The 11,708-nt window shown below is 36.7% G+C and overlaps 1 protein-coding gene across 1 annotated transcript in view; it reads right to left on the bottom strand.

Moving 5' to 3' along the window:
- Positions 1-1,652: 1,652 nt before the first annotated feature.
- CPSF2 (cleavage and polyadenylation specific factor 2) overlaps positions 1,653-11,708 on the bottom strand; it is an 11,446-nt gene continuing 1,390 nt past the window's right edge. The window contains exons 2-6 of the mRNA XM_056493322.1: positions 11,348-11,522; positions 10,566-10,791; positions 8,590-8,889; positions 7,514-7,648; positions 1,653-7,370 (exon numbers count right to left, since the gene is read on the bottom strand). Coding sequence (XP_056349297.1) covers positions 7,278-7,370; positions 7,514-7,648; positions 8,590-8,889; positions 10,566-10,791; positions 11,348-11,522 — 929 coding nt within the window. The 3' untranslated portion in view covers positions 1,653-7,277. The remainder of the gene's footprint in view (positions 7,371-7,513; positions 7,649-8,589; positions 8,890-10,565; positions 10,792-11,347; positions 11,523-11,708) is intronic.

The raw sequence follows: 11,708 nt of genomic DNA, 5'->3' as shown, positions 1-11,708 counted from the left end.
GCAAGCATTCCTGAGATGCCTGTTCCTATCATTGCATCCTAGGTAGATACAGAAATTAAATGGCTGACAGTCCTACTAAGTTTTAGTGATGAATAAGTTCTATGTCCCATTTTTTCCTTTCAAGGATCTTTCAAAATCCTCTTATACAATTTTACTACACAATTTGAGTGTTACCACTGATAAAGACATATTACCCACCTGCTTCAAGATTATTTTTGAGAAACTTTAGGAATAACAGTTGAAATGAGCACACTATAAAACTTACACAGATGGACTTAAAGGACTAAAAACCCCCACACTTTGAAGCAACTATTGTAAAATAAAATATACTGGAAAATAAGGTATGATACTTGGTCACATTTTTGTTCTTTTTACAAAAATATAAACAGTTGGAGAAGAAGCAGTTCTCTGGATTTGATTAATTGCAATGGGTTTACATAAAATTACAACCTTAAACACCAATAAAAAGTTATCTTTTAATCTCTAGGCTATTAATAATCTCTTTTCTTTGCTTGAACTCAGCGATCTAAACTGCCTCACTCCAAATGAGAGTTCTTGTTCCTATTTATAGCCATAAAGCACTTGACTGTGCTGTGTATCACAACATGGTTCAGAACTGGTGAGACAACTAAACAAGACATTTCGCAGACAAGACAACTGAGTTAAGTAACAACTTAAAGAAGGTATCAATTAAACCACTTGAGAAATCGACCACTCCAAGAGATGTTGTTTAACGACTGTGGTGCTGAGTTCATTCTTCACACCTATATATTCCTATAAACTAATTAGCCACAAACAAAGGAAAAAATATTTTTGGTTGCATCTAAAAATAAAAACCATCAACATTTTGATAATGGAATTTTTATTTACTTGCAAAAGTTCTGACATCATTATTGACATTAGGTGTTATGCTTTACTTTCTACATCTTAAATACCAGCAAGGGCTTGGTAGCCATTACTACACAATATTATTAACACTTTCCATTGGTTTCCCACATAATTTTCCAGAGTCAGTTTTACAAAAACTGGTATCAACCTTGCAAATTTCTTTACAATCATTTGTCAAAAGCAGCTTTTAGAGAAGTTTTTACCACTTCAAAAAGCTACACTGAAAATGAAAAACATTTAAGAAAAGCCTGCACAACTGGAGTAATGAATTTGTTTATTACCAAAATTGGTGACTGCCAGATTGCAGTTGCAAACTATATTTTTGGCAGATGCTTAGCTCATTATCATTCAGATGTTGAATCACAGATCCAGCTTGCATCACCTAAGAGGATTATACAACAACAGGCAGGTTTTTACTGCTTAAAGCCCACAGAGCAAACTTGCTTCTTCTGACCTTAAAAGTTTGCATGTGTCTTTCTCTTCCAGGTAAACAGTTACAGGGCTTACTGGAAGTTCTACTAAATAGGAGGGGGGTTGATTTTTCGATTTTTTACTTCTTATCACAGTGGTAGTACATAAGCCACTAAAGACAGTAAAGCCTGAAGTTCACTGTATGAAACAATCTCCCATATACTTCTAACTATATTCCTCTTCCTCACCACTGCGAGGAAGTGCTAGAGCTGAAAGGAAGTTCACTTACCACTGAACTGCAACCACTCCTCAAGAGTTCCTCTGCCAGAAAACATTGAGACACCCTTTACAACACAGAATTAAGAATTTTATTAATACAGTTAATGTTGGTCTGAAACAACAAGCTCTTTCATCCCTTGGTTAATACTGGTCAAGCAGTGTGATGTACATTAACAGTTCATAATACATACTGCTTATCATGCCATTTTAGATCATCCAAATCATTCAATGAAATATTTGCACTTCCAGTACCTTTCATGGAAACACATTTCTATAAAAGCTTGTGTTCTTATCATGGAAGATTTCAACTTAACTGGAAATAAAAAAAAATTCTTAAAAAGATGATTACTGCTCACTTCAACTCTGGGTAACCACCCTCTTCTGTACTTGCTCTAAACAAGTCATGCAACATGACTCCCAAAATAAATGCTGGTGGTGCAGGATGGGCATGATCTGGCAATGTTGTCTTGCAGCCCAGAACCCTGGACTGCATACAAAGCAGCTTGGGCAGCTGAGTGAGGGAGAGGACCTGCCCTCTACTTCACTCTGGTGAGACCCCACCTGTAACACTACATCCAGCTCTGGGGTCCGCAGCACAGGAAGGACATGGATCTGTTGCAGCAACTGCAGAGGATGGCCATGAACATGGTCAGGGGACGGGAGCACCTCTCCCATAAAGGCAGGCCAAGAAAGCTGGGGTGGTCTAGCCTGGAAAAGAGAGAGCTCTGGGGAAACCTAAGAGCACATTACAGTACTTAAAGGACTACTACAGGAAAGCTGTGTAGATGTAGAAGACCTTGTGTATGTGTACAGGTGACCTTGCGCCCATAAGTCACAGCTGTACTAATTACCAAAGAAGAGCAACAGCCTTGCCCTTAATGGGTCACAGCTGTGACTAATAAAGATAAGTGTGATAAAAGGGGTGGGTTGGATAGTTAGCAGGATCTTGGAGGCAGAAGGTCTAGAGAAAGAAGATCTTGAGGAGGTAGAGGAGCCCTGAAGAAAGAAGGAAAGATCAGAAAGATACAAAGAATGAAACAAGGAAGAGAGTTGCTGCAGTAAAAGATCTGCTATGAAGTCAGCCTGGATACAGTCAGACTGATGGAGTTAGAACCTACAGTCATAGCTGAGTTGGGTGAAAGCTGTGTCTAGAGTCTGCAAACCAATACTTGCAGTTACAGTCCAGCAGGAAATAGCCAACAGTTGGAGTCTGCAGTTGGACCCTACAGTAGGAGCTTGCTGTAGTCAAAGTCAGGATGGCTAATCTATAAAGAAGACTAAACTGGGACCCTTTCCACATTCTTGAATAAGAGTCTGTGTCTTGGCTCATTTTCACCCCTAACAGGTCTGCAGTAACTAGCTGGAGAGAGATCTTATGAGGGCATGTAGTGCTAGGACAAGGGGAAATGGCTCTAAACTGAAAGAGAGCAGGCTTATATTAGGTACAAGGAAGAAATTCTTCACAATGGGTGGGGGTCACATACTAGCAGAAGTTGCTCAGAGAAATTGTCAGTGGTTCATCTCTGGAAGGGCTCAGGGCCAGGTTATTCTTAAGTAACCTGGTCTAGTGAAAGGTGCCCATGGCAGAGCACTGAAACCAGGTGATCTTGAAGGCCCCTTCCAAACCAACCCATTCTGTCATTCTATGAAATTTTGATCTTTGTATGATATCTCTTACCCAATCAAAAAGTGTCTCAAGAGAAGGTAAGACTTAATACTGTTTAAAGTACTTTTAAAAATAAATGTCAGTGGGCAATTTTATAGATTCTTTTCACCTAGTTTCATTATTCCATTTTGAACTACCATTGGTTACTTACACAGTTTTCAGACCAAGAACTACAATTCTGTTTACTAGATGCATGTTTTTATCAGATTTGACTGTGAGATCATCTTCCCCAGCACTTCCTTTTCAAAATTATGAAAACATCTCTAAAAGCCATGAAACAGAATATCATGCAACATTCAGATCCTTACAGTAAGACTACTTTTGACAAAGACTCAAACTTTTAGTAGTTTTTGCAGTTTAGGAATGGTATTCTCCCATTTAGTGCTCCCACCAAAACACCCCAAACCATGTGCCCACTTGTTCACTCCTCCCTTCCCCTCTCTGGGCTGAAGAGAAGAATTAGAGTCACAAAAAGTGAAGATCATGAACTGAGATAAGAACAATTTACCAGAAACAGCAATGAAATAAGAAAATGAACAGTAACAGCAACAACATTAATAACAAAAGTGTACAAGGGAAGTGAGCAATTCCCATGTGAATGCTCACTCTTGCACTAAAGGGAGCACCACAATACCCAACCACTGCCAAGAAGGGACCCCTTCCCTGTTCTTGGAAAATGACCTAAGGTGGCATGGAGTTGCCTCTGGGTCCTGGCAATGACCCTCCTGGCTGCTGCAAAAATCAACCCTGTCCAGAACCAGTTTAAGTGTTTTCCCCAGGCAATACACTCCCCTTTCCTACCTGAAGTACTAATACTAATAAATATTAATGTCATGCCTTATCAAATAAATCTTGATTCTGTACAAAACAAGTATTTTATGGTACAGCCATCTATAACAATTATTTAGATTGAAAGGTGGGGAGGGAGCATGTCTCTGCTTGTTAATTCCTAATGAAGAGCATTTGACTACAATTAAAAGCTAGCAGAGATATGGGAAAATTCCTACACTTCCAAGCAAGTTGTAGCAGCAAGTAGATCTCAAATGTTCTCACAAGACTGTTACTCTGACAGAATCCTGGGCATCCTACCTTTCCATTAATGGTGTATTTTGAGAAGTGGATCTGGTTAAATCTAAATATTGTTGAAGGATGGAGGAGACTTTCAGCTTTGCTTTGCTTACAACCCATATTGTCAAAGAAAAACAATGAAAAATGAAACTGTTACAAACAATGTTATTTTACTCATGGTAAAGCTATGTTTTGAAAATAGGAACAGCATAATAATTAATGCTAGAATTATTTTTTTTTTATTACAAGAGTTCTGCTTCTTCATTCCTTTAATCTTTTAAAATGTGTCTTTGCATTCTACTACGTAGGTACAGGAAGAACAAGACTACAAAAGCTAGGATTTTCCCACAAGTACTATAGACTTTGGGAATGGAATAAGGCAAGTTTCCACATACCCTTGGCTCTTCTTATCTGAGGAATCTGAACTATCCAGGAGCTCTGGAAGGAAATATTTTTAACTGGTGAATACCAAAACTAGGTTTGAAGCTAATATTCTTACCTTCAGGAGCAACATAGCACAAAATAAGAAATGTTACTCTTTGTTACATTTTTACTGCTAATGAAGAAAAGGTAGAAGCCCGAAAATACAACTTACAGATCATGGCAGTACTGACATTTTGTGAATGTAAGGGGCAATTAATCTTTTAGCTCAGATAAAAACAAGAACCAGACTAGTAACTCTGAAACTTATACAGAGAAGTTCAATTACTATCTAAAGCAAATCATAGTTAAGAATGTATCAGGGAACTGACAGCAGAATAGGGAAAATGAAATGGCATTGGCTTCAGGAGCACATTGCTTTACAAGCACTGAGTGCCCAGCTGAGGGGCACACCTACCCCACAGCACCAGTGCAGCCTGTGATACACTTTCTGCAGACTCCACAACTCCAGCCCCAGCACTCAGCTGGGAGTGAAACTTGCATGTCAGCTTTCTAGGTCTGATTTCACACTTCAGCCAAACACATGCTGAATAGATTAAAATAAGAAGTCAGCTGTTTTGCTTACATGTGAGCCTTCTCCTCAGTGATGGCACTATTTGGGATTCTCTGTCAGCACACACTAGAATTTAGTGACTGATAACACTAAAAGTCTGTGATCTTCGCTGAATTTCTATCAATTGGTTAGAAAAACAAAACTGACAGAAAGGTTTATGATCAGACAGTGTTGTCTTTATCCTTTTTTAAAAAACAACACTACTTTGACTTCCTAAGGGGTTTTTTCTTTATTAGTATATTCCATGCAGGTGAATGTGATCCCTTCTCATCATAAACCCTCAAGGTAAAAGTCCTAAGGCCAATATGATTATGTACAAGTAACTCACTTTATAAAAGTTCACTAGAATCAGCAACAGTTGTAATACAATAGTATTCAGCAACAAGTATGCAGCATCATATAGATTTACATTACACTGCTACAAAACCAGGGAATTTCTATGGAGTTCTGGTTGTCAGTATAAGGGAAACACATTTTTCTAGACTGTTAAGAAAAAATCCCACAACATTCAGCTATCTAGTCATCCCTAGATTTTGTGTAAGAAAATACATTCTCAGTATTATATTTTCAAGTTTTTTACATTTCTAGTATATAGTTTTATCAAATGTTTAATAGAGTCTTCACTTTTGAGCTACTATTTTATTATTATTTATTATTTATTTTCAGATAGAAAATTTTTGTTGAGAATGAATTGCAAAGTAAATTATCTTTCCATTGACAGCCCACAGGGCTATTTTTGCCACTTTTTCAAAAGCTTTTATTTAAGCATACACACAAAGAGCATATATTACATTGCTGTTTTATGTAAAAAGCAAACAACCCCCCACTGCCAAAGCTGGTGTTTCACACATGGACAGGGGAGAAAATGATTAAATAAACTTAAACTCAAGAGGCCATTTGTTTTCATAAGTTAATTTCTGAGAAATTAATGAACTCAAAACTGTGTTTATCCTTACCCAGTAGTAAGGTAAATTCATAGCATCAGCAGCTACAGTAAGTCTCACTGTCAGCTAGAACTGAACATGGCACAAAATCATTAAATACATCATGTGAACTCAGATTTCTAGAGAAAAGATCTTACTGAACTTGGCTCATAGCACTCTGAACAAACAGCAGTGCCTAGATAAAGGCTTTAGACTTTGAAAAGTATTAAAATCAGAACTCAGGAAAGGTTTTACAATTGGAATAATTTTGCAAGAGCTAGGAGTTACAAATTCTGTAAGTTTGTGCAGAAGTTACTCTAAAGCATAATTACTGAATTTTAAACTGCCTGAAAATATCATCCCATCTTCTTAGGGTAATTGCCAAGTAATTTTTTTATCCTGCAGGTTAGAATATGAAGTGCTGTTTCAGAACAAATCAGTAAGATGGAACAGACACAGCATTAAAACGCAGCCACAGATTAACACTGAGGAAACTTCAGGCAGTCTAGCTTTAAGTGGACTGTTAATAATGTACTTCAACTAACCTCAATTTAAAAGAAAAAGAGGAAAATATTTGAGACTGTTCCCGAAATCAAATTTACTAAAAAAATCCCAAGCAACTGAAACCAAAAATAACTGTTTCAGAAACCGAAACGAACAAAACCAAAGAAAGCAAAGTTCTTTATCCCATCTTATTTTAGAACAAAAGAATGACTTTTACATGTTTTGTACTCTTTGACGGGAAATCTGTGAAACCAAAACATGCCCTGACAAACTGAATCTTTCCTGAGAAGTGTTTATAGTCATAACTCATTTATAATGTGTTATGTGGGAGATGCCAAGTTGTAACAGTGTAAGAATCAACTACATGGAATGTACCAACAGATTTATGAACAACAGTAGCAGTTACTTACATGTTCATGACTGCTACCTGTTCTTTATGAATTAGGCTTCCCTGTATAAATTAGAAAACTACAAAAAGTCGGAACTGGGAGAAACCTCCATTGTCTGTAAAAGTTCAAGTGAGAACACCTTTGCAGCACTTTTCTTAGACAATAGCATACTGCTCATATAAAAGGTCTCTTATCCTAAAGAAGTCCTGGCAGAGGCAGCCTTCCAATCCAATACGCCCTGTTTCAGTCTGAAACAAAAGACATGTTTCAATTTATTACCTTTACACTAATGAGAAACTTCTTTTATTACTAAAATAATGTTTTATTTATTACTAAAATAATATCTATTATAATATTATTTGCCAAAGAGATTAAACCACAGAACACCTACCCTGCGGACAGCCACCAGGTTGTTGCACACAAGCACTCCTCCAACAAATTCAGCTTGTATACCTTCCCGCAAGAGAACCTGCTTGAAGTCAGACAGTCTTGGCTCATTCATAAACACAGACTGATGTCCAAGAACCTTCAAAACAACACACAGAATCTTACAACTTCTATTTAACACCTTCCATTTTTCCAAAGTTCTCATTATTGCGTAGGCAGCAGTGCGGCCAAGACTACAGGGCTCTAAATTGGTTCTATTTCTGTTCACCTGCAGCAACACATCTTCAGGACAGAAAAGGCTTAGAAGATACCCATCACAAAAAGCAAAAGTTTTTTCTTTGCTCACATATTGAAGACAAACAGAAAGCTGCAATGAAGATTTCTTTTAAGCCATGCTATCTATGCTAGGGACCAAGCTGTGGTGAGCTGTACTGCTGAGTACAGGGTGCTATGATGGTTGCCAAGAATCTAAACAGACTTCAGAGTTGTCTCCACAGCTCTCTAGCTCCCACAACAGACTATGTTTAAGACTGTGAAAAAAATAATCTTAAAATGCAACTCTAGGTTTAAAAGGTACTAGAATCATTCAAGAAAAAGATAAAATATCTCCTAAAAAGCAAAGTATTTAAGAGTTAGGGTAAACTTATAGAAAAGATAAATTTAATGAACTCTCAAATCACTACTATAGAAGCAGACATATCAATGTCAAAGATCTGTATCTCAAGTATACGAAGTATTTTCCACAGCATCAACAAAACACAATAAAATCCAGAAGTGAGTAACACAAACTGATTTCTCTATCTGCAAGTACTAATTACAGATTTGACACACACTAATTAAAATCTTATTTCAAAAATATATGGTACTGTATGCTAGCAAAAGATCATCCTCATTGTAAAGCATAAAAGCTGAACAATGAACAGTACTGGGTTTAACAAAGAGAAACCCAAACATGAAAACACAGTTTCAGTCAGGCTTTCATTTAAGTAAGATCACAATATCAACTTCTAAGCATGAGAAAAAAATTAATTAATACACAGGTCTTCATAAAAGAAATCAAGACCAGCATAGTTTCTGTACCTCATGAGGTGGCAGAGGTTCCAAAGTAGGAATGATCTCACTCTCCTCACACATCTCCTTGTCATCATCACCAAAGAGGCTTTTCATGGCCTTCTGTTGTGCAATCACACTCGAGTCTGAAGAAGGCACATCCACTTGCATCTCTAAGTCTTCATCTTCCCTCAACTCTCCCTCTTCCAAAATAACTCCAGTATCCACTTTTGAAACCCTCATGTCCAGAACACCATCTATCCAAGCCAACTCCGCATCCTTGGCTTTACAGAACTGAAGAGAGCTGACAAGAGAGTCTTTCAACCTGACCTTTATTACAAAAATAAAAGCACTATAAGTTTCACAGAAAATACAGGTCTTACTTCAAGCTTTAAAGATTAGCAAGTTTCTCTTTGCCATCTTTCCAATGGATTTGATTCAAGCACTCTTGTGGAGAGAAAGGATGGAACTGGTAGCACCAAGGCAAGGTACTTTAAAATTTAGTATGTGTAACACTCATATCACAACTTAAAAAGCAGCAGACATCAACACCTTTCCCATCTTGGCTAAAATAAAAAAAGAACCTATAGAACTGCAAACATGACATAAATTTACAGCAAGAGCAATAATTTCCTTTTAAAAACAAGAAACCTTTTTTGCAGCTGAGTTGCTCCTCAGTTGGTCTCAGCAACTTCAGAGAAAGTTTCTAGAGATAAATTTAGGTTACTGGTGAACAGTTCAAAATTTCCACCCTCCAAAAAAATTATAATTCCTATTTTATTGTAAGAAAGAATGTTGTAAATATAAGACTTTTAAGTCTTACCCTGATTCCTCTGGTTTATTCTGGGACTTTAATCCTCTAAATAAAGCTCTACTCTTAGAGATTGTTATCCATATTAGAAGGTCTATGATTCCCATAGCACAATCAAGGCTGCAACCATGTGCTATCCACCAGCTATCCACCCATGTGCAGCACGGCTCACTCAAATGACACTTTGACACTGACACTTCACTTATCTATTATTTTCAAATTCAACATCGCCACTGCACTTCTCCTGGGTCATTTCTTACACACTAGCAACTCACACAGCCTTAAAAAAAAATACACAAAAAACCCCCAAACCCAACAACCAACAAGCCACATGCAGAAAACATGCTGTTTTAAAGCTGTCATAACTAGAGGATTTTTAGTAACTGGAATTTTCTAGTTTCTAGAGGGTAACAGGTTTTTCTCTGGAAAGAAACACAAGTATGCCTTTCAACAATTCTATCAATGTCTTTCTATTGACTTAATAAAACCAAAGGAATGAAGGACTACTGCAGAAAGTGTTTGTGAGAGACTTTCCTCAAAACAACTTCAAAAATTGGCACCATACGTAATTTTTACATAATTCACATGAGCTATTCCAGCCTTCTTATTTAGAACTTAATATATTGCATTTAATTAAATGGCTAACACACAGCAATACATCACCATAACCTTATTTTCTAAGAATCACCACATTAAATTTTTGGGGGCTATGGGTATCTTACTTGTTTTACTCATTAACTTACTCCTAATTGTACATGTTCACTCTTAGGTAATATTTATGAGTGAAGCATTTTTTTATTCTAGCTCTTTAAGGCTCCATTTGAGATTCCAAAGAGAATCCTGAATTGCAGCTAGTATACAATGGTATTCTAAATATAGGCATTATAAATTTGTAAATATTTCAATGAAGCAAACGGATGGCCCCATGGACACGAACGTTGTCTTTTGCACTTCAAGTAAAAAAACACTGATCTCACATTCAAGCTTTCAAACACTTATGAATAATAAGCCTCAGGAGAATGTTTATCTAGAAGACAGAAAAACACTACTACTGCCTTGATCACACAAAACCAATTTTACTCACATGTAGTACCACCTCTCCTCTCCCAAAGAAAAGTGGGCAAATTACATTCTGCTCATATAGATCTACTACAGTCCACAGTAGTTACACAACTAAAAGATTCCAGTGCCTTACCTGGTAAATGTGAGTTTCACTTGTAGCATCTACAGTTTCATGAAGTTTGGGCATGTAAACTTTAATATCTTTTCCACCAAAAGCTCTGCAACATTCTGCAAGGTCCTGACTGGCCTCAGGTGGTCCATGGACAATGACCAGTTGTCTTGGTTTCATTTGGTTAATAATTTTTTTAATTGAGTCCCCATCTGAACGTCCTTCATAGTCAATATAAGTAACTCTGGCTCTAGTTTGAATTAAAAATCCAAGAATAATATGTTTTAGTTTAAAAGATTAAACCTTTGAGCGCTCCAAAACACTTAATTAAGATACTTTTTAATTATTGTGCATCAACAAAAGCTGTCAGCACAAGGTGTATTATTGATCTGTAAAATACAGTTGTAAAATATCTGCATGTGTAGTATTTAATACTATACGTTCACAAAATTCACTTACATAGTTATCAAAAAAAAGTTATCCATGAAATAAGCATATTGAATATGGTATCCTTTTAACAAAACATAATTAAGTCTCTATGCTAACATGCTGTTGTGTAATTTCTTCTATTTCTTCCAGTTGTCTTCATAAGACAGGAAACAAACCACATTTCTTAAGAGTGAGGAACCATAAGAGTGTTCTGTGCTCCCAGAAAGACTAGCAAAATACAACTTAGCTTGGGGGAAAATATAAACAAAAATCAAGTCCCTTCCTACTTTATTAAATCTAAGCTAGCCTTTTACTCAATTTGCACTGTACACCCATGATACTGTTCTAGCAGAACTGAGAAGAACAAAGTCACTCACTTAATTTCCATGGATTCTGTTGCAGAAATACATTTGGTAGGAACATCTGATAAATCCTGGTCCATAGGCTCCTCTCCATTTGTCAAACCAGACTCTAATTTGCTTTTTTCTTCTTCTGTTGCTTGAAGTTCTGGAACTAGAAAATCCTCAGGTCTAAAGAATGAAAGGCATTTTGCTTTTTAGAGTAAAACCAAAGCACTACCTAATATAAAAACAAACAGTGGTGATTATTACTATCAGGATGTTTTTGTAACTGTTATTGTCAGCAATTTTACTACATCTGCCAAGTATTTCCATACTAGAACAGAGCTGATTTAGAAAATATGACCTTGCTATCTCCAAAAAATAACTTGAATAACTT

The sequence above is a fragment of the Oenanthe melanoleuca genome, chromosome 5, assembly GCF_029582105.1.
Source record: "Oenanthe melanoleuca isolate GR-GAL-2019-014 chromosome 5, OMel1.0, whole genome shotgun sequence".
Classification (NCBI taxonomy): domain Eukaryota; kingdom Metazoa; phylum Chordata; class Aves; order Passeriformes; family Muscicapidae; genus Oenanthe; species Oenanthe melanoleuca.
The sequence above is the reverse complement of the archived record's forward strand: the minus strand, read 5'-3'. Positions and strand labels throughout refer to the sequence as shown.